Source organism: Panthera leo, chromosome D4 (genome assembly GCF_018350215.1).
Source record: "Panthera leo isolate Ple1 chromosome D4, P.leo_Ple1_pat1.1, whole genome shotgun sequence".
Classification (NCBI taxonomy): domain Eukaryota; kingdom Metazoa; phylum Chordata; class Mammalia; order Carnivora; family Felidae; genus Panthera; species Panthera leo.
This window is the reverse complement of record NC_056691.1, coordinates 81,186,463-81,208,251: the sequence shown is the minus strand read 5'-3', so window position 1 is coordinate 81,208,251 and position 21,789 is coordinate 81,186,463. Positions and strand designations below refer to the sequence as shown.

Genomic DNA, 21,789 nt, shown 5'->3' with positions numbered 1-21,789 from the left:
AAAGAGGAATTTGGATGGGGGAAGAGCCCAACTCCAGATCCAGCCAGACCTGGGTCCTGGTCTGGCTCTGGCACCTGTGAGGCATGTCACTTGACCATCCTGAGTCTCGGTTTCCTCATTTTTGAAACGAGGATTATGCCACGTACTTCATACTCTTGGGTAAGAATAAATGAGAAGTTAATGTGGGAAATTGGCACAAAGTAAGTGCTGTCCTCCCCAGATGCCCTCATCTCTGTCCTTGTATTCTTTGTAAGGAAGGAAATTATTCTAATCAGATGGTGGGTACTGAATGCTCTGTCTCCTGGGGCTGGGGAGTTGTGGATTTCAGGAGAGCAGCCTGGAAGGGACAACGCCTGACCCACAGTGGGAAATGGAGATCGGTGGTGGAAAAGCTAGGTGATGACAGGCTCCAGGAGCCCTAGTGGAAGGTCTCAAGACCTGCCCATCAAGCTTGCAACTAGGAGAAAGGCCACACCAGTATCACCTCTGCTTCTGGAAATGGGATGAAAAGTGATACATAGCAGGCAATTTGGAAAAAGACTTTTATTAGCTTCATGAGAAACAGCTTCCATGAGTCAAGACATGGATGGTGATAGAACTCTGGTGGCTTCCAACCAATGGCCTGGAAAGAGCCCACCTGTTCTCCCTCCTTGGACCAGGGTCTAAGTTGGGGTCCTAAGAACACCCTACTTCCTTGCCCCCTCAGTGCAGGCACAGAGTTGGGAAATGCATTCTTGTTAGACCTTAGACCATATATTCTCCTGCTCTGTGGATATCTTACCGAACAGGAAAATGAATCAAATCACCATTCTAGATATTCAGATCAAGACTGATCTGGCATACCAGTCACCATTCTGGATCAGCAACCAGGAGCACAACATTCTGAATTGCCATTTGGAAACTCAACATTCTGGAGGGCCACCCAGAATTCTAGAATGCAAAATGAGAATCCCTAACTTTCTAGATGATTTCATCAGGAGCTCCACATTTCAGAATGCCTATGTTCCAATTCAACCAGAAATCTGACATTCTAGGTCATCAACCAGGAACCCGGTGTTCTGGGATGCCAAATAAGAATCGCTCCTAACATTCTGGATGGTCAATCAATAATTCAGCATTTAGAATAACAAACAAGACCACAATATTCCAGATAATGGGTGAGAGACACAAAGTTCTAAATGTTGACCTTCATACTCTCAATGCCAAACCAGATACCCAACATTTAAGACTTTCAACAACCCTGGCCCCAACTTTCTGGGATGACCAGCACAAAGTCCACCCCCCAAGAGTGCTGCTCTCCCCCCTCAGAGCTCTGTAGATGGCCGCTCCACACCAGGCCCATCATCCTGGCGGGGGTCGGGCACATGGAAGGAAACGTAGGGACAAGTCTTGGTGTTGAGGCAGACCAACTTCTTCAGCGTGGCTGTCTTGACCATACTGAAGCCCATCTCACCACCAAATGTGCTTGGCTTCCAATACTCTGGAGAACAGATGGGATTCCCTAGGAGGCCCTTGAGAGAAAAGGGGGCCCCAATTTCTATCATACTCTCCCCAAAGATGGAATTTGGATGGCACTTCTCCAGAAGCAGCCCCGGGAAGAACTCCAAGGCATCGATGTCTCCATACAGCTCCTCCAACTCGGCTGCCATCTCCTTCTCTCCTGCAAGGGGGGAAGCTAGAGTCAGAGTCATGGCACTATTAAGGTTAATGTGGGGAGGGAAACTTCTAGGCCCACCTTTTTCTGGAGAGAGTACGGGACTTCAGAAGAGCAACTGAACAATTGAGTACATGCCCTAACATCTGGCCTGGCTGACTGACCCTTCTCCATGGCTGCATCTAGGGAAGGAATGCTACTAAAGAAGGAATCAAGGGCCTGGATGGGCCACCGGACAGCATGTGACCTTGAACAACTCATGTCTCTTCTCTGTGCCCTAACTGCCTATTGGTGACAACAGGGAGACACTATCCATCTTGCTTCCTTCACAGGCAGGTTTCAAGGACGTATGCTAATTCAAGTCCCTTCATTCTTCTGGAGCTCAGAGATGTGATATAACCTGTCCAAGCTCACATAGAGATTTAGTTATAGTGTTCTCTTCCCCCTCTGGACTGTCACAGGAAATTAAAGAGTGACAGAGATTGTGGTTCCAGAATTATGGGAGCTCACTCCCCAGTCTATGAAGACCACATATTCACAGATAGTGGCGAAAGGAAGACAGACATTGAGCTTCCCTACCCATTTCCCTCTATAAGGCACACAGTTATGTCACACCCTGCTCAAGCCCTCCCACTGTTTATGACAACAGTTCCCAAACTCTTGGCAGTCCACAGCAGGAAAGAAAGGAAGAAGAAAGAAAGAAAGAAAGAAAGAAAGAAAGAAGAAAGAAAGAGAAAGAAAATCCTCCCACTGTTTATGACAACAGTTCCCAAACTCTTGGCAGTCCACAGCTAGAATGAAAGAAAGAAGAAAGAAAGAAAGAAAGAAAGAAAGAAAGAAAGAAAAAGAAGTGTATATATTATACACACATACATATAGATTCTTGGCACCATGCAGGCCTACTGAATCAGAATCTTGGAGAGAGATATCTGGGATTTGATATTTTTAATCAGTTTCCTAAGTGATTCTGAGGCAACTGGTCCGTAAGTAGATATTTAGGAACCACTAAAGTAAAACCCAAATTCTTTTACATAGAATCCAAGGTTCTACACAATTTGTCCCCTAACCCCACCCCTCCCCACACATAAGCACCTTGCTCCAGCCACACCCACCACTGTGCCCCTCCCCTCCCCCCCCCCCCCCCCCCCCCCCCCCCCCCGCCGCAGGTTCATTCTTAATGGCTTCTGTGCCTTTGTCCCTTCTGTTCTTCTACCTAGAATGCTTTCCCCCTTGGTTTCCATCCAGAATATCCCTATTTATCTCCTTCAAAGCCAGCTGAGAAACCACTTTCTTTCCCCAAGAGGGGTCATTTGTTCCCTTCCCACCCCTCACCTCCCTGACCCTCCAGCACGGTGCTCACATACCCCTCATGACCTCCACAGTCTGTTTCCACAATGTCCCCCTCACTTCACTGCGAATCCCTCGAGGGATCCGTGTCCAGGAAACAGCTGCTCACCTGTGAGCTCCTGAAAGGACGTGTAGGGTCTCAGGCCGAACCTCTTGCGGTATTCATTGAAGGGCTGCAGCCGCAGCTCACGGGATTCCTTGATGACATCGACAGCCACATGCAAGACATGGTGGTCCATGTTCCTACCTCCACCAATCTGCCAAGACATAAACACAGCTGTGGTCTGAGAGCCAGGCCACAGTATTCTACAGGAGATCTTCAGGTTAGGAGCTCTTCCCAAGCGCAAACAGAGCATGGCTGCGTCCAGCAGCCACCATGCTGGGGACTCAGCCCCAGGTCTGCCACTGTCGTGCTCTTTCAGGAACACCCCTGTATCTCAGCTTCCTCGTCGTTAAAGTGGCAGTGGGCCAACAGGACCTCTCCAGTGGCTTACCAGCCACACTATTCCCCAATGCTTTGCATTTAAGTGAGAATCCCAACATCCTGTTACAAAAGGTTCTGCAAGTTTTAGGTTCAGCAACTAGGATTCCATAAAAGAAATGGCAGAATGGCACCAGCCAGGAGCTCAAGTAGAAGGAAGGGCATTGTGGCTCTGGAAATGAAATCTGGAGGGGCAGAGGGGGTTCTGAGACAGCACATGAGAAACAAATGGATGGACAGATGTTAGTTTTGGGAACCGAAACTTTATGGTATTCTTCAAATCTGTTTTTACCAAAGAATAGAGATGCTTAATCATTCAGCCGGGGGGGGGGGGGGGTCCTGCTAAGGAGCTTTTTCCTATTGGTTTTCATTCCTGTATTATAGCATCGAGATTCAACAAAATTCTAATGATTAAAAAGTGAGGCACTGTTGGGATGCCCGGGTGGCTCAGCCAGTTAAGCATCCAACTCTTGATTTCAGCTCAGGTCATGCATGATCTCACGGTTTGTGAGTTTGAGCCCCATGTTGGGCTTGTGCTGTCAGCAGCTCAGAGCCTGCTTGGGATTGTGTCCCTGTCTCTCTGCCTCTCCCCGGCTCGCATACGCTCTCACGTGCACTCTCTCTCTCTCTCAAAAATAAATATTTAAAAAATTATCCTTAAAAAAAGTGAACCATTTTTTAATGTTTATTTATTTTTAACAACACTTTAATGTTTTATTTATTTATTTATTTTATATTTTATTTATTTTCGAGTGCACCCGCATGAGTGGGGTAGGGGCAGACAGAGAGGGACAGAGGAATCAGAAGCGGGCTCTACACTGACAACTGCAAGCCCCCCAGGAGCTCATGAACCCTGAGACCATAACCTGAGCCAAAGTCAGACGCTGAACCAACTGAGCCACCCAAATGCCTCAAAAGTGAACTACTATTAACCGACCACCACTAGAAAAGGGAAACTCAGAGCCAGAAGGTAGGAACACAGAGTAAGTATCATGTCACTGCATTCACACCAGATAAAGCCACTCATGGAAATGCAGGTGACTAAGTTTGTTGTTTCTCCTTCCTTCTGCCCAGGAAGGAGATCAAAAGGATCAAAAGGCTCCAGAGAAAAATTCTGATTCATAATAGTTAAGGAGTATTGGTCTAAAGAAAACTCTATTGCTTGGGATGAATTGATAATGTCAATACTTAAGAAAGAGTTCTGTTTAAGTAGAACAAATATAACTGGATGGGAAGGAGGAAAATCATAATTGGGTGAAGTCATGCAACTTGGAGCAGAGCAAAGCTAGCAGAGGCCAGTGCAAATGTCGGTTCCACCATTTACAACCTGTGGGACCATTGTGGGTTGATTTGTGTCCCCCAAAGAGATATGTTGAAATCTTAATCCCCACCACCTGTGAAGGTGACCTCATTTGGAAATAGGTGTAATCAAGTGAAGATGAGGTCATACTCCCTTAGGGGGATCCTGACAACCACTGATGTCCTCAGAGAAAACAGGGACTCAGGGAGACTCCATGTTGGCATTGGCATGAGGTGTCTAAGAGGATTGTCAGTAGCCAGCAGAAACTAAGACAAAGGCATGGGACAGATTTTCCCCAGGAGCTTTCAGAGAGAGCACATAGCCCTGCCCACACCTTTTACCCTCCAGAAATGTGAAATAATAAAATAAACTCAGTTTGTGGTCCTTTGTTACGGCAGCCCTAGGAAACTCATGCAGGGACCTTAAGCAAATTACTTAAATTTCAGTTCCTTCATATGCAAAAAATGGGGAAGGCAAGAGCATTCACCTGATCCCTTGTGGTGACATTAGCAAGATAAAGTATGCAAAGCAGTTATCTCAGTGTTGGTCATATGGTAACCCCCCCACCCCCAGACGACAGCCACATGTGGCGATTATCAGGGGAAGCCTTGTTTTATCACTGCCCATGCTCTCCTGAACATCCTGAGAGTTGACACACTTATGACTTGCCTTGGGCCAAGTACAACCCCAGGGCTTTTCCCACAGCATCATGGCCGCTCTTTGAAAATGCTTTGGAAACGACACAGCCCCACACAAAGCTACTATCTCTGTTCATCTCTGTGTCCCCACAGAGAAGAGAGGCCATAAATCAGCCAGAAGCTGCCCATTGGTGGTAGCACATGCTATTCCAATCAAATTACCAGCGGTAGACCTAAATCCACAGGGTGCCACAATATCATGATAGGGCTTAGGGAGAAGGATCAGAGAGAAGCGCGGGGAGCAGGGCTAGGACAGAGGAGATAGGGGCTTCCAAGCATGGGGGAGGAGAGATTCAGGAGGGAGCTGCTTATAAATTCCAGGGAACGTGCTGTATTAATTTGCTAGGGTGGCCATAACAAAGTATCACAGCGTGGGGAGCTTAAACAACAGAAATTTATCAGTCTGCAGGCCAGAAGTCCACGGTCAAGGTGTCAGCAAGGTGGGCTTCATTCTGAGGCCTCTGTCCTTGGTTCATCCATGGTCATCTTCCCCCTAAGTCTTCCCACTGTGCATGTCTATACCCTAATCTCCTCTCCACATAAGGGTACCAGTCACAGTGAGGCCCATCCTTTGAGCATCATTTAACCTTAATGACCTCTGTAAAGGCCCTGTCTCCTAATATGGCCACATTCTGAGCACAGCAGGTTAGGACTTCAACCTATGAATGGGGGGTGGGGACAATTATGCCTGTAACGGAGGCCTGTAATTTGATAAAGACCAACTATGTGAAGACACCTTCGCATATATTACCATGCCCTGAATGTCCTCACGGTCCTCAAATTGCCATGCCCTCTGACCTCCAGGCCTTTGCCATGCTGTGCCCTCTACCAGGAGCATGATCGTCCCCTGCCATTAACACAACCCCTCTCCCTGGGAGAGCTCTAGCCATCCTTTGGATCTCTGTGCAGACATCATTTCCTCATCTACAGCTCTCCACACTGGGTCACAAGCTCCTCCCCAAGTTCTCAGAGCACTGTGGGCTCTTTGTATTGTGGCTCTTAACATGCTCTTATAATTCTGATAATGTCAGAAGAGCACCTGGCACAGTGCTTTGCACATAGTAAGTGCTCACATGATGTTAGCTGTTCTATGGCTATTGTTCCTCACTAGGGTGTCAGTGCCAAGAGGACAAGGAACCAAGAACCATGCTGACCTTGCTCACCACTCTATCCCCCAGCACCCAGAGTAATGCCTGCTATTGCTGAATGAACGAAAGACAAGAGAAGGAATAAAGGAATGGGTAAAGGAATGTCGGAGTGGCACCACCCTTATGGAACAGAAAAGCACACTGGGCTTTGGGTCTGGGTCTGTTGCACCCCAGAGCCCACCTGCCCTCCCCCACGCTCCCGAGTCTCACCCGGCCAGCTCTCTGGCGAGAGAAGGCGTCCACCAGGGCCTCGACCCCATAGTCCACCAGCATGGAGGTGTTGAACAGGAACTGCTCGTAGCTGTACTCCCGGGAGCCCACCTTGAAGGAGTCAGGCATGAGCGGGTGCCAGTGGTACAGCTGGTTGAACTCCATGGCAATGCGGTTTTGGTACTGGAACTGGACGCCGAACAGCAGCTCTGGGTCAAACTTCAGCTGCAGGAAGTAACCGCTCAACTGCTGCACATACTCCTCAATCACAATCTTGATGGTCTCCCCTGGGGGTGGGGGGTTGGGCAAAGTCAGGGGAGCACAGGGACTTGGCCACCTGGCTCGGGAGGCAGGCCAGCTCATGAATGGTGCTTGCTTCTCGCTTCTTTATTGTTGTTGGTGGTGAATTTGGGGGGCCACTTTCACTTAGTCTTTTTGTAACAGGGTATGAAAATGGAGTTTTTTTCTTTTGAAAGAGAGAGAAAGCATGAGTGGGGGAGGGGCAGAGGGAGAGAGAGAGAATCTTAAGCAGGTCCCACACTCGGCGTAGAGCCCAATGAGGGGCTCAATCTCACAACCATGAGATCATGACCTGAGCCGAAATCAATCGTCAGGCATTTAACTGACTGAACCTCCCAGGAGCCCCAAGAAAGGAGCTTCCTGTCTCATGTTGGACCAATGTCCCAAGACAAGAGCCAAATGCTATTCCCACATTCCAAAGGGATGTCATAGGCCCAGCTAAGCAGGACATGGAAGGAAGTGCCCGAGAATTGGTTTTGTGGCCTTATGGTGATCACCCTCCCATAAGATGTGGGAGTCGTCACAAATGATGAGAAAGTGGAGATTAACTTCATGGGGGCTCTCAGAGTGCGCCTCCAGGAGTGAGGACAGCTTCAGAGAGACCCCTCAGAGCTGCCGCAGGAGCAAAAGAGACAGGCTGAGGATTTAAGATGAATCTAGTCCCATGTACATGTCTTGCATTTTCTTACACATCAGAATTCTCATGAACAGCTTTTCCTCTGCCCCCTCAGTAACCAGCTTCAAGTCAAAGAGGCAGGGAAGAACCAAACTGAACATTCCATAACAGAATGAAAACTGGTCATCGAGATAGGAAAAAGAACTGATTACTTTAGCCAATTAGCCATGAGACAAACTGGCTTCTAGCAAATTGATCTGGAGCCATGAGATCTGCCATCGGTAAGGTCCAGAGCCTGGCATCACCGTTCCTAGCCTCCCTCTCCCCTCTCCAAGCTTGAGCTGTGTCACCTCATCTGTCTGAACCTCACCTTCCTTCTCCGTAAAATATGCATCGTGATACTATGGATGGGACCATTGGGAATAGCAGACAGAAGCAGCCCGGCCCAGGGCCCTGTGTAATTGGGAGTATGACCACATGCAGGCGGGAAGGAGGATGGCTATGTGTGGGTGTGCAAGGAAACCCCCTCCCCCCACCCAGGAAGGAGCTCCGCTTGCGATGTTGTGCAAGAAGCAGGAGCTCCCGCAGCAGCCAGACCTCTACTGAGTGGCCTTGGAGATTTCACTTAACCTCTCTGAATCTTAATTTTCATGACAAGGGTAATCATATCTGGTTAATAGCGTTGTTGGGGGAAGGTTAACCGAAGCACTGGACATACAGCTTCATTACCTTTGATCACAGCTTCGACACCAGCTTCCAGCCACAGACTTGCCCTTTCTAGACAGTCTCCAAAATGCTGGGACTTCAGCACAAGCCCCTTCTCCTTCTTTAGATTGTTGCTATCCCTGATGCCTGGCTCTTCCAGGCCCTAGTGAATCAGGCAATATAATTGGAACCAGCCATGCCCAGTGATGCCCAGAGGCAAGGGAAAGTGGTTAGTGGTGACTCAGAGTGAACACTGTCTGGACAGGGGTGTCAGGGACCAAGCTCCTAGGCAGGAAACCATCTGACATTTTAGGCTGCAGACTCGCCCCCGTAAGGGACACAAAAATATCTTGTCCCTGAGTCACCCAGAAGCTACCAAACTCCAGGAAGGCGGATGCATGCAGAGCAGAAACAGGACTCCTGAAGGCAGGGCAGGCTAGAATCTGACCTGCACGCGCTGGGGATGTCACTGTGTGCTTCTGGGGCGGTACAATGGGGAGACAGATGGGTGTAGCTAATCAAATCTGCTGTAAGTCACCATAATTGACCATCACAGCCATCCATTTTCTAAAGGCCTACTATGTGCTAAGTGCTTTTCATCATCTCTACAAATCCTTACAGCTATCATTACCCCCAGTGTCCAGATTTGGAAACTGAGGCTCACATAGGGGAAGAGGACTGCTTCAGGTCTTATAGCTGGTAAGCAGAGGAGGTGGGGTCCTAATCTCAGCTCTCTCTCCCCAAACCCCCCTCCCCCCCACACACCCTGCTTTTCAGGATGGAGGACATGACCTTCCAGGACAGGGCTGGTCTGGAGTCCTCACCGATAAGGATGAGGCGGGCCGTCTGGAAGAGTTGCTCATCACCCCAGGTGGGGTGCTCAGCCTTCAGCAGGTCACACACGCGGTTGTGCTCACGCAGCCAGAGCGTGGCATAGAGCATGAGCCCGGGAAGCAGCCCAAACACCTCCTGACCCACAGCCATCTGGCTCTGGGGTGGAATGTTTCGTGGGTAGTGCATCAACACCGGCGCCTCCTCCACCGATGGCGGGTACATCTCTCCGTGCAGCACCTGCGGGATGGGGCCGCCTGGCAACCTGGGGACAGGGCAGGTGCCTGCACCTGCCAGAGCTGACACCCTCCCTTCTGACAGCTGCCCATATCACTCAGGGCAACTGCCCATCTTCTGTAACCCAGGCTGATGGTTCTAGCCGATTCTAGTTCCTAAATCTTTCTTAGAATGGGTCCCTTTCTCTCTATCCCCACTGCCACCACCTGCTTCTAACCCACCCTCATCCTCCATGCTGACACCTCTCATCAATGTCTCCCTACATTGACACTTGTCCTAGACAGTCCATTCCCAGTACCACAGCCAGAGTAATCCTTTAAAAAACAAACAAAACCCAAATCTAGTATCATGCCCTGGCTTCACACCCTTCCAAGTTCTCTCTCTGTTCTTGGCAGAAATCAGAAATCCTAAACGTGGCCCCACAGGCAACTCCACCCTCGCCTGCCATCATTTGGGTGTCCAGGCAGCCACACTTCCCTTCCCTCACTCCTCCAAGCCGCACCAGCTGCTTCTCCTAAGTCCAGGCACTGCTAGCTGGAAAGCCCTTTTCCCGTCTTGGCTTCCTGAACTCATCATCCCTGCAGCTCTTGGTGTATCTGAACTTCCCAGGGAAGCCTGCCCCGCCCTCTGAACAAAGAGCTTTTTCCTAGCGGGTGATCACAAGTGTAATTGATTATATGGCAGCCTTTTCAATCATTCAATAAATATACACCGAGGGCCTACTACATGCCAAATATTGTTCTTAGCCTTAAAGATTCAGCAGTGAACTTTGGGTTTGGGTTTGGGTTTGTCTAGATTTGTGTGGTCCAATACGGTAGCCAGGAGTCACGTGTAGCTGTTGAGCACTAGGCATGTGGCTGGTGTGAATGAAGAACTGAATCTTTAACTTTATTTAATTCAGATTTACTGACACTTCAGCAATTGGAAAACCTTTAAGTATGCTCAGAACAACGTGGGCATGTGAACCTGCTTTTCAGCTGTAACTTTATGAAATCTAAGTACAGATCAGATTATCCCCAATGAAAATTTGGCATCCCAAGTGAAATGTGCGATGAATATAAAATACAGATCACATTTCAAAGATTTAACATGAAAAAAAAAAAGAATGTGAGCTATTTTATTCATAATTTCTGTATCAAAAATAATTTCTGTATCAATTACACATTGAAATGATAATATTCTGGCTATACATAGAGGGTTAAATAAAATATATTATTAAAGTCAATTTCACCTGTTTCTTTTTACCTTTTTTAATGTGGCCACCAGAGAAACTGTAATGACATGTGTTGGTCACATTGTATTTCTGGTGGACAGTGTTAGTGCAGACAGAAAGTCGTGGATCTGGCATCGTAGTGTGTGGGTGCAGCCCTGATGGGCTGTGGGTTCCTGAAGGTCAGGGCCCATTAACTATCCTGGTCACTGCTCCACTGTCTGTGCCAGGCACACCATAGTGTCCAAATGATATGGTGGAAAAATTACAAGTACATATGCAGACTGGAAATGTTCATCTTCTAGGAGATGGACCCCCCAAAGTCCACCCCCCAGAACATGAGAGGCTGTGTCTGCTCCTAGTGTGCTTCCCTTGCCCGGCACCTTCCCCCAGGGTTCATTGTCTCTCCTCCTCACACACATCTCCAGCTCCTGCAGCTGGTCCTTGTAAGACGCCACTCAGGTCCCCCAGTGGCCTCTGCCAGGGAAGGCCACGGGAGGCCTTTCCCACTGCCCCATCTGCAACCACAGTGCTACCTGGTATTTGAGTTTCCCATCCTTAAAGAGCCGCAGCTGATACTGACGTTCCAGGTTGTCCCCATAAATGTGGCCGAGATCTACCTGAGGACAGAAAGAGGGTCCGGTCAGCAGACTGGGGTGCCGCCTCAGCGATGGTGACCTACATGTGCAAGTTAGGCCCAGAGAAGTCCTGAGCCCCTCCTAGGTACTCACCCCGTGTCCCAAGGCCTTGGTGAAGCCAGGACCCATCTTGCCAGAAGTTTTGAAGAACTGGTGGGTGAAGTGTTGTGCAAAGAAGGCGAACATGAGGTTGGTTCCTTGGGGGTCAGGTATGAACTTCCTCCTGAGCAGGAAGCGATGGCCCAGAATCTGGGCATCTGGCAACTGCTTCTTCCCTGGTTGGGGAGGTAGGGAAGGGCAGCAGCTGTCTGATGTCTCAATCTCCCTGCCCCACAGCCTTCTGGGCTCACTGGACCAAACTGGTCCACACAGGAAGCCCAGATCAGCCTTCCTCCTACCAGATGGCCCCTTGCACCTTTTCTACTCTAGAAGTATTTATGGGTGAAATGGCATGATATTTGGAATTTGCTCTAAAATACTTCATTAAAAATAAGGTAAGGGGGATAGATGATATAAGATTGGCAAATTATGGATATGTATTGAAACGGAGAAATGACTACATAAGAGTTTATTACACTTTCTTCCCAACTTTTGTGTGTGTTTGTAACTCTGAAAAAAGTTAACCAAAAAGAAAGAAGAAAGAAACGTAAATAAAACATAAATAAAGAAAAAAAAAAAAAAAAAAAGATCTTGGACTCCCTGGCCCTGGAGCAAGGTAGCCTATGTCTGAATCTGGGTACGCCATTTGCTGACTGTGTGAACATAGATAAGTCATTTTACCTCTCTGAGCCTCGATGCCTTCATCTGTAAAATAGGGCATCTGTAAAATACCTATTTTATGCAGTAGTTTGAGGAGTACATGAGATAATGTAAGCATGACTGAGAACTGGTAAGATGGGATCTTGTAAATCAAGGATCAGTGAACTTCAAACTTTTTCTGTAAGAAGCCAGATAGTCAATCTTTCTTTCAGGTTTTGCCTGAAAAAGCTCTGTCGCCATCCACTCTGCTTTGCTGTTGTAGTGGGGAAAACAGTCACAGATGGTACCTAAGCAAATCAGTGTGACTAGGTTCTAACAAAACTTTATTCCCAAAACAGGAAGTGGACTGGATTTAGGCTGTGGGCTGGAGTTTGCCAACCTATTTTAAATATGCCAGTCTTTCTGTCTGGGGTAAAGACAACAGGTCATCTCAAAGCAGGTGTCTGTCATCATGAGAATAAGTATTAAGAGCCTTCCTTAATTATGTCAATGTCAGATGTGTTGGTACCCAATGCCCATACAGAAAGGAGTAACTGAATTTTTGTGTTTTGGTAAAGGCACCCTTTCATAGTACCTCAAGCAAGGCTCAGTGTTGAAGGTTCAAGATCAAGAGAACCTCTCTGGATTGAGATGGTCGATTGGTTTCCTCTGGCAGGCAAGGAGATCAAGCACCCCAAAGGAAACTCACCAAAAGGGAAGTTGGAAGGAGTGGTCTGCACCCTATAACCTGGACTCACCCCTTGGATTAACATTGAAAAGGGGCTGGTTCCAGCAAAGCGTTGGCAGAATCCAGAGACTCTGTAAGACCCAGCTATCTGGCAGAATAGTCATGCTTTAGACATAGGAGCTAAACATGTGAGTGCAAACCATCAGAGTAGTGCCCTGAGACCCAAATTAGGACATCAATACCTATGCAAGGTGCTGAGCCCACAAAAGCCCACCACCACAGGGCTGCACAGGACCCAGCGTTCAACAGTGTCACCATGTGGACAGGGATGGAAGTGATGGCAGCAGTGGACCAATGCCTCTCATGTCCCCTCTGTATTTGAAGCAGAATTCATGGCTCTGAACTGAGTAAACCCCTGGGTTTTCAGGCAGTCAGGAGTGGAGTGGAAAGAAGGACTTAGGAGGAAGATCCCTGCCAATGCGAACAAGTGGGGTCTTGGGAAACTAAAGAAAAAACTCTGACTTTACGTGTAACCTACACTGATGAAGCATGGTAAACTATTTACATCAGTTAAGAACCAAACATGGAGTCAGCACCCAACAAATAGCACAGTATTCCTTCCTTCCTACATTTCAACTCTTAAGTCACCCCCATTTCAGCAAGATCCCACCAATTCAGTAGACAAGGTTCAAGCAAAGAGGCACCCTGGAAATATGGAAGCACTAGTCTGACTCTGCCACTGACTTCTTAGGTGACCACAGGCAAGAGTCTCCACCACCCCTTCCTATCCTCATTCCCCAGCCCTGTCCTTATCCATGGTTCTGATATGTTGTATGTCTTGCCTTTGACCACCCATCTGGGAAATGGGTCAATAATTGCTTTTTCACCTGCTTTTCCCCAAAGAGAACAGGGCATCTCCTGTGACTCCCAACCCCATCTCCATTACCTTTGGTTCCCATGGGCGTGGGGCAGTCTTGGGGCACGGAGGGCAGAATACGAGTATAATAGCTCACGTTGGAGAAGGACTCCCAGCTGATGTAGTCATGTGCTATGTTGTAGGTGGGAGGGCTGGGGATAAGGTTGGAACGCACTGCAGAGGGAGAATATGGTGATAAGGGGGTTCCCATCCCCAGTTACACCCCCCTCCCTGCCTCCTCTTGGGTTGGACTTGTTTAACCCGGCATCATAGTCTCCCAACCCACTGCCCTTATCAGATGCCAAGAATTCCAAGAGCTGGAAGGACTTCCTGCTCCCCAGAACGGGGGTGGGGGGGATGCTACCCTCCACCCACCTGTGAGTACCAGGCGCATGAGCATGTCTCGGATGAAAGTGGCATTGACAAACTCCCAGAACCAGCGCCCGTGTGTCAGCAGGAAGTGGAGGAAAGCGGGGCTGGGTCGCAGTGAATTCCGGAGCCAGGTCCATAGCTCGGCTGCAGGGACAATGGGAGCCACTCAGTCGGGACTCCTGGTAGGACCAGAAGTCGCCCAAGTGGAAGACAGGAACCGGAATGAAGCCAGGACAGAACCGGTCAGAACGTATGGGGCAGAGTAAGGATGCAACCTTGGAAGAGATGACACATGACAGAGCCAGAAGCAGATGTGAGAGGGCAGGGGACAGGGCGAGGGCATGAGGTATGCCAGGAGGGAGAGCTCTGCTTCAGCCGGGTCAGGGAGGGTGTCAAAGGTCAAAGCCAGGCAAGGAAGGAGAACTGGGCTAAGGCCAGAGACAAAGGCAGGAACTGGGGGTCTCAGGACAAGCCCAGGGGAGCAAGGGAGCCCAGGACAGGAGTGAAGTCAGGAGGCCCGGCTCACGGATGGTGCAGTTGGGGCCAGAATATCCCGTGCGGGTGCAGTCACACTGGTAGCGGTCAAGGCCGAAGCGGACACAGATCCCCTGGTGTTGGCATGGGTAGTAACAGCATGGATTCACTGCAGGGGAGAAGCAGAGATCAGAGGTGACTCGAGGATGACCTCTCAACCCCTGTCCTGTCCCCGATGGGGAAGTATGGGGCCAGACATATGGACTCAAGTCACAGGTCTGTCCTAACTCACTTGGTGGCCCTTTCTGGACTTCAGTGTTCACCTAAGGGTCCTCTCTGCTCCCAAAGTTATGGCTGGAAGCCCCAGGCCCTGCCCTGTTCAGACCCTGCTTTGGTCTCTAGCCTAGTCCACATGGGCCCCAAAGGGAAGTCCCCGCCTCTTCCCTGATGCCATCAAAATAGGGCAGGGGGAGAGTTCAAACACCAAATTGTGACCAAAGGTTAGGAAACAACTGATAAGACACAACAACCACAGGCTTCTAGAGCATTCACTTCTTGCCCAGTCAGAGCCCAGCACCAAGGGCTGGGTTTGTGAAGTTCAGGAAAGGGATAAGGATGGGGGGGTCCTCTCAGACCAGCCCACAAACTCTAGGTACCTGGACACTGGGAAGATGAGATTGTCCACCATCCCTCTATTTTTGTAGAAGTGGGGGAAGAGCAGGAATCATAATGCCCACTTGCAGATGGGGAAACTGAGGCCAGACAAGGCAAACCCCACACAGGTCACCCAGCAAGTCACACCAGACAAAGCCAACCTTCATTTACACCATACCACCCCACCCAAGACTTGACATTCAAGTCCAAGGAAAGAAGTTTCCCAGAACCCTGTGGACAAAGTGTGGGTTTGAGGGGATCTCAGCCCCCATTCCTGATAGGCCCAGCCTTGGCCTATGTCAGAGCATACTCTGGGCTCAAGGATCTTGAGGATGGTCAGGCACCAAGGGACAGGGGAGATATAGTTGGAAAACCCTCCTGAGGGGGTGAGTGGAGCTCTGGCATCAGCCCTCCTGCCTCTTGGAGAAGTCCCCAGCAGGAATCTCTCCTTATGTCTAACCCAGGTCTTGCTGACCACAGCCCCTTTGCTCGAATCTGCACTGCTTTAGTGATTCTTCAACAGCAGAGGTAGACTTCTCAGAGCTCATTCAGTGTTCATCACAGCTCAGCAAAGGAAACTGAGGCCCAGGGGGGAGGTGGAGGCTTGGCCAAGGACACAGAACGGAGCAGGACCTCCTGCAGACCCAGGTCTCCTGGATCCTGGCAGGGGCTGCTTCGCCAGCCTCACACAGAAAACACCAGACTCCCTTCTGCAAACACACTTCCTTATCTAGGCTCAGAGCCAACGTTATAGGGAACTCCTATTCTTTGTACAACGGATTATTGGGGGCCAAGAGGGCAGCAAGAGGTGGCAGAAGGGTGTTGTGGTTAGAGGGCATGGCCCTGGGCAAGGACCAACCCCTCCACTCTTAGCCTCTTCACTTGGCAGCATGGGGCCTAGAGAATAGGGTCCTCATGGCCCTGACCCAGGAGAGGGCCCCAGCAGCAGTGCCCCCCACACCCCCCTACACACATACACTCAGGCAAGCAAAAAGAGAATCACAGGAATCATGCAAACAGTTTTGCTTAAGCCCTGGCAACTCCCCACAGCTCCACAATGGCATCTCTGTGGCCCCCGTAGGGAGTGCAGAAGGGAGGGGCCTACAGGAAGAGGGCTGGATGAAATGGCCTTATCAAGCTGATACAGGCAGACCCAGCAGGCAGGACGCAGCCTCCCTTCCCACAGCCATGTGCCCAGAAATGCCAAGAGGGTGGGGGGAGTGGGTAATCACCCCAGCGGGCTCAGGGCTCTGGAACTCTCCTCACTGATCCCTCCTGCTCAGGACACTCTACCTACCTACCTGCTTAATACACCTGCCCAGGACCCCCTGTAGCTCCCCACTGCCCAGCCCCCAACCCTGGGCACACAGGGCCCTTTAACCCAGATGGACATCAGTCCTACTGCTAAGCAGGCATAGGAGCTAAGGCCCAGCCCTTCACTTGGCTCAGTTTCCCCACCCTAACCACTGTAGGGCTTTCAAAAGAACCTCAAGAGGGCCTTCTAGCTCATTCTGTGGCAGCCCCATCCCTTAGCCCCAAAGTCAAAACCTCTCCTTCCTTTTGCCCAGACCACTGTTCTTCCCTAACAATCCCCTCCAGGGCCATCTGACCCTCCCAAAGAGCTCATGCCTTGCCTCCTCAGGAAACCTCCCATGAACGTCCTTCACTCCACTCTGTGTTCCCACTCAACCTGCTCTTCTCCACCATGAGCCCCCAGGGGAAGGGGCAATACTTTCCCCACTTTCTCCTCCCTAACACAGGCCATGCACACACTGGGGCTCAACCCAAGTCCTGGAGAGATCCAGCCACCCAAGGGATCCAGATGTGGTGGCCAGAACTCAACAGATGTTTGAGGAGTCAATAAAATGAAGCCAGGAGAATGGCTACCCCGAGCTTGGCCAAAGATATCCCTCATCTTCCCAGCCCTGGCTGCTGGTTCAGAAGGCTAGCCTGGAGGCTTCCTGCTTCCTGCCCTAGAGTTCTGCCCCAGCTCCTGCCCGCACCCCTCTCCTGCCAAGAGAGGCTATGTCCACGCAGAGGCTCCTCCCTCCCAGACCCACCATCCAACCTTCCCTCCCTCCTCCTCCACGATCTTTCCATAAACACCAGCTGCCCCTGGAAGGAAAAGTTCTCCCCAGTGAGGAAAACAGCTGCCTCTGGGGCCCCAGGGTGTCCGGGTGAGCAGAGCGGAGTCTGAGTGTCTCCTCCCCGGGATGCGCCTGACCACGCTGGACTGTCACAGTCGCCGGGAAATCCGGGGCTCTAGCGACCGACCACTCCACAGCCTTGCGTGCCCCCATTCTTTCTATCTGCCTGGCACTCCCAGGAGGGTGGGGAGACGCCCTGCAGGGCACAGAGGAAGAATTCCAGGCTCAGCATCAGGAGACTGGCCCAAGCCCCACTGCTTTGAAGTTCCAGAGCTAAGACTTGCATTCCCTCTCTTTCCCTCCCTTTCTGTCCCTGGAGGTTTCCAGGCCTGGATCTGGGAAAAGGATGGGGTAGGAGAGGCACTTAGATCCACAAGTTGGGAATGACCTCAGAGGGATCACCATCCCCTGCCACAAGAACTCTGGGAACTACTCACAAAGAAAGGCCTCCCTTCAGTCTAACTGAAGTCTGGCATGCTTTCATGCCGGCCCAGTTCTGCGCTCAGTGGAGGACACCCTGCATAATAAGCCATCCAGAAAGAGAACTGGAGAGGTGCAGGCACCGAATCTACCAAGTTCCCAGCACAGGGCCAAGTGCCAGGTAGGTGCTGGGGGAAATGTATCAAGAGAGCGGGACAGCGGCTGCTCTTTACTGGTCGTGTGTCTTTGGGCAAGTCCCTTCCACTCTCTGGGCCTCATTTTTCCTGTGTCTCCCAGAAGGGGGACGGGGCAGGCGGGCTCTGAGGAGGCCTCCTTTGCAGCCTCCCCTTCTTCATTATTTGCATCAGTATGAATCCCCTGGCCCAGAGCAGAGAACCTTGCAACTTGCTCTCACTGAATCTTCAAGCCACCCCGGAGGTGGGGTCGATCAGTATGCTCATACCGCACACATTCCCACAAATGAGAAGTATCCAGAACTGCTCGGCTCCAGAACTTTCTGAGGATTAAGGCAAGGAAATGTCCCCCAGCCCAGGAGTCAGAGCCCCGGGCACAATGAAGAAACACCAAGTCCTCCAGGATGCACAGACACCAGGCAGCAAGAGGGACCCTTAATGGGACTGAACTGAAATCTCTTAAGAATAATATTTAGAGAAGCTCCAGGAGCTTGGCAACCAAAGAGGAAAAAAAAGGCCCTGACTAGCCAGACCTGGGCCCCAGCCCCTACACTCAGCCAGGCCAACAGTCAGGGGCCAGGCACCCCCACACCAGGCCCCAACAGCTGGGCCCACAGCTGGAAGAGCCAACTGGAGAGGAAGCCCCCTCATGGCCCACAGACTCGGCTGGCGCTGCAGATAGGAGACGGCAGGCAGCAGGGAGGCCTTGGCACAGGCTGGGTTCCCCTCCCCATGGGCCAGGGCTAACTGGCCTCAGGCCCCTCTGCCTAGCACAGATTGCCAGGTCATGCCGTGTCCCTAGCCAAGGAGAAGGCACCGAGTCAAGTCCAGGGGCTAGAGGGGATAAGTTTGAGCATTAAGACTCCCGTGGCACGGCCTTGCCCTCCAAGCCTATCTCCTCCCCCACACAGAGAAGCCAAAGCAACAATGTCCCCTGTCACCTGCCCTCAGCTGAGTCTGCAGCCCTCCTCTGCTGGGGGTCGGCCTTTGCTGTACCTCTGAGGGCAAAGCATAGGCTCTGGCTTCCAGGAGCAGATGCCCAGACATCGTGGACCTCAGTTCACTCACAGACTGGAAGTACAAAATACTGCTGCACCCAGCTTGTCATCGCTCTGTCCTTGACCCTTGCAGCAGCCTCTTAAAGGTTTCCTGGCCTCCAGTCTCAACCCCAAGTCACCTATCCAACCCAATTACCCTCAGGCCCGAGTCCTGGCACCTCACCCACATTGCCAGCCAGCACCTGCCTCTTGTCCTACGGCTCCCTATGCTCCTGCCTGCCTCCCGAGGTCCAGACCTTTAGACTCCATCTCTGCCATTGCTTCTATCAGAAAGACCTTACAGGGTCTCACAGTAAAGCCTCAGAGCACTTACCAGCACTCACCACCCCCTTCAGGGTCCAGGTCAAACGTCACCACCTCCAGGATGTCTCCCTCGGTTCCTCACACTTGAGAGGGAACTTCTCCCCACCCTGAGCCTCACACACCCCTGTGCGGCCCTCACCCATGGCCCTGACCCCTTTGGATGACTCTGTTGGCGTTTCTGTCCCGTATGAGATGGTGGGCCCCTCCCGGCCCCGTGCCTCCAGCTCCAGCCAAAAACTAGCTTAAGGCGAGCCCTTGGGAATGTTTGTGGAGTGAAAAGAATAATTCCATTTAAACACTTCTGATATAAAGATAAGTAGAAAAGACAAAAACAAAACGGCACAGACCATAGTTCAATGGGTGTTAGTGAACACACAGGAAGACGGGCAGACCAGCCCTTCGTATCCCCATCCCCTTGGATGGGGCCTCAGAGGAAGTGCTGTGCTGATCCACGGGCTGAGGAGTCGGGTCACTGGGGCAGCCTGGTCGGCCCTGGCTCTGCTGCTGGGGTCTCAGACAGATGGGCTCTCCCCTCTGGGCCACAGAGCTCCCTTCTGTAAAATGGGTCTGACACATCTCCCTGGCAGGGCTGTTGTGAGCACCAAGAAATGGAAGCCCATAGCTGGGCCTTGCAAACTGTAAAGTGCTGGCCACATGAGTCTTCTTCTTCCCACTAACTGGGCCTTTGCTCATACCCAGTCTCTGGAGCACCCCCCATCCTCTTCCTGGGTTCCCCAAATGCCACCCACTCAAACCCTCTCTCTCTCTAGGAAACCTGGTCTGATTCGCAGTCCACATAGACATCTTTCTTCTCTCCTCTGAGCACCAAATCGCCAGAGCATCGCAACAGAGAGCTCAGCCCCTTTCCCCACCCGCATCCTCTCTTGCCCCCATTTTACAGATGGGAAATGGAGACCCAGAGAGGGATGGATCATACAGCTAGATGGTGAAGGAAGCTACGTCCAGGCCTTGCACACATGCACATGCGCGCGCGCGCACGCACACACACACACACACACACACACACACACACACGAGCAGTAAGCTGGGGGAGAGAGGCTGGCTAAGGGTGGAGCTGAATTCCTCCACTTGGAACCTGATACACTCATGGGGAGGGGGGTGCAGGAGTGGTGGAATTTTACAGGATCTGACTTTCCCCATCATCTTCTGGGTGATGAAACCAAGGAGGGCAGTGGTGGGGGGTTGGGGGAGGAGGGGGACTGTCTGTGGAGAGTTTGCAAAGTGCCTAGGGCAAGACAGATTCAAGTTCAAACCCTTAGACCACCATGTGCTGAGCGAGCTAGAGAGAATTACGGCACCTACCTGCGCCTAACTCACCTACCCATTGGGTGAGGAAGTAAACCTCGGGGAGGCAACCCAGCTCTGTACATAAATGTGTTTCCACCGCCCCCCACCCCGGTCTTCCCAGAACAGCTGCTGTACCCGGACCCTCACCAAGGGAGACCTTCTATCCCTGGGCTGAGAATCCCCATGGGTTCCCAGAAAGTTAGAGGCTGGACAGGTGCCTGCTGCTTCCTCAGAAAGAGACCCCCAGCCTCACCCCCGGCAGGAAACAACAGGGTTGTTGGAGAAAAAGGCAGCCTGGACAGCTGGGGGCCCAGAACAGGTGAGGGGGCTGGAGAGGGGCTGTCCGTTCTCCCAAAGCCGCCATGAGATCCCAGTCTGTCCTCTCCACCCCCCTCCCCCGCAAAGAAAACCCCTGTAGAGCCCTATCCAAGGCCACACACCCCCGGGGGTCTCCAGAGAACCCCTCCCCCGCCGACTCAGGGCCCTCCCCCATTCCAGGCACCGAGAGCAGAAAGGGGAAGCTGGGCTTGCCCGAAGGGAGAGCAGGGGGAGGGGCCAGGCCGGGGCTCAGGACTGGAGGCTCCCCGGGGTCAGGGAGGGGGCCGCCTACCCGGCGCGGGGGCCCGGGAATCCGCGGGCAGGACCTGGGGCGGCTGCAGCAGCAGCAGCAACAGGAGCAGCGGGAACCGGAGCAAACGACTCCTCCCTGCAGAGTGAGAGACATTACGGCTGAGTCTGGCATTCAAGGCTCCGCCAAGGCAAAGGCGGATTCCTGGGGACACTGGGGTCGGACTCACGGCTCATAGTTCGGCAGCGCGGCTGGTGCTTGCGGGATGTAGACGGCCAGCTCCTGGGGTGCGTCTCTGCCCCGAGCTCTGGCCAGCCCGGCCCGCCCCCTCCCCACCCATTCCCTGGCTCCACCTCTCCAGCCAGCTGTCACCTCGGCAGCGCCGCCGCCCACTTACTTCCTCTGCTCCCGCCCTAGCCAAAACATTTTATTAATTATTCTGATTGCAACCAAAGCAGTTTTTCACCTGAGACCCGTGAGGCGTGTGAGACTTTGAAGCCCGGTGGCACCAGAACGGTATCCGTTTGGCAGATAGGAAACTGAGGCCCAGAGATTATGTGCAATGCTGAGGTCA

General features: G+C 51.5%; 1 protein-coding gene across 2 annotated transcripts; it reads right to left on the bottom strand.

The window, feature by feature from the left end:
- Window positions 1–527: 527 nt before the first annotated feature.
- Window positions 528–21,521, bottom strand: PTGS1 (prostaglandin-endoperoxide synthase 1). 2 transcript variants are annotated; one of them, XM_042913065.1, is made up of 11 exons: window positions 21,445–21,521; window positions 21,258–21,353; window positions 14,616–14,732; window positions 14,093–14,233; window positions 13,748–13,891; window positions 11,469–11,650; window positions 11,274–11,357; window positions 9,284–9,530; window positions 6,839–7,125; window positions 3,111–3,258; window positions 528–1,660 (listed from the first exon to the last, which is right to left on the bottom strand). In XM_042913065.1, exons 1-11 carry the CDS (start codon window positions 21,449–21,451, stop codon window positions 1,305–1,307), a joined length of 1,809 nt encoding a protein of 602 aa, XP_042768999.1. In that variant the 5' UTR covers window positions 21,452–21,521; the 3' UTR covers window positions 528–1,304. The 2 variants fall into 2 exon arrangements, with proteins under 2 accessions (XP_042768999.1, XP_042769000.1); XM_042913066.1 differs by lacking the exon at window positions 13,748–13,891.
- Between the last annotated feature and the right edge of the window lie 268 nt (window positions 21,522–21,789).

Excerpts from the sequence above, each read along its gene's own strand:
- PTGS1 (XM_042913065.1), bottom strand. Across the intron at positions 13,892-14,092 it reads CATGCGCCTGGTACTCACAG|TGCGTTCCAACCTTATCCCC; the intron begins GTGGGTGGAGGG and ends CTCCCTCTGCAG. Across the intron at positions 3,259-6,838 it reads CTCGCCAGAGAGCTGGCCGG|ATTGGTGGAGGTAGGAACAT; the intron begins GTGAGACTCGGG and ends ATGTCTTGGCAG.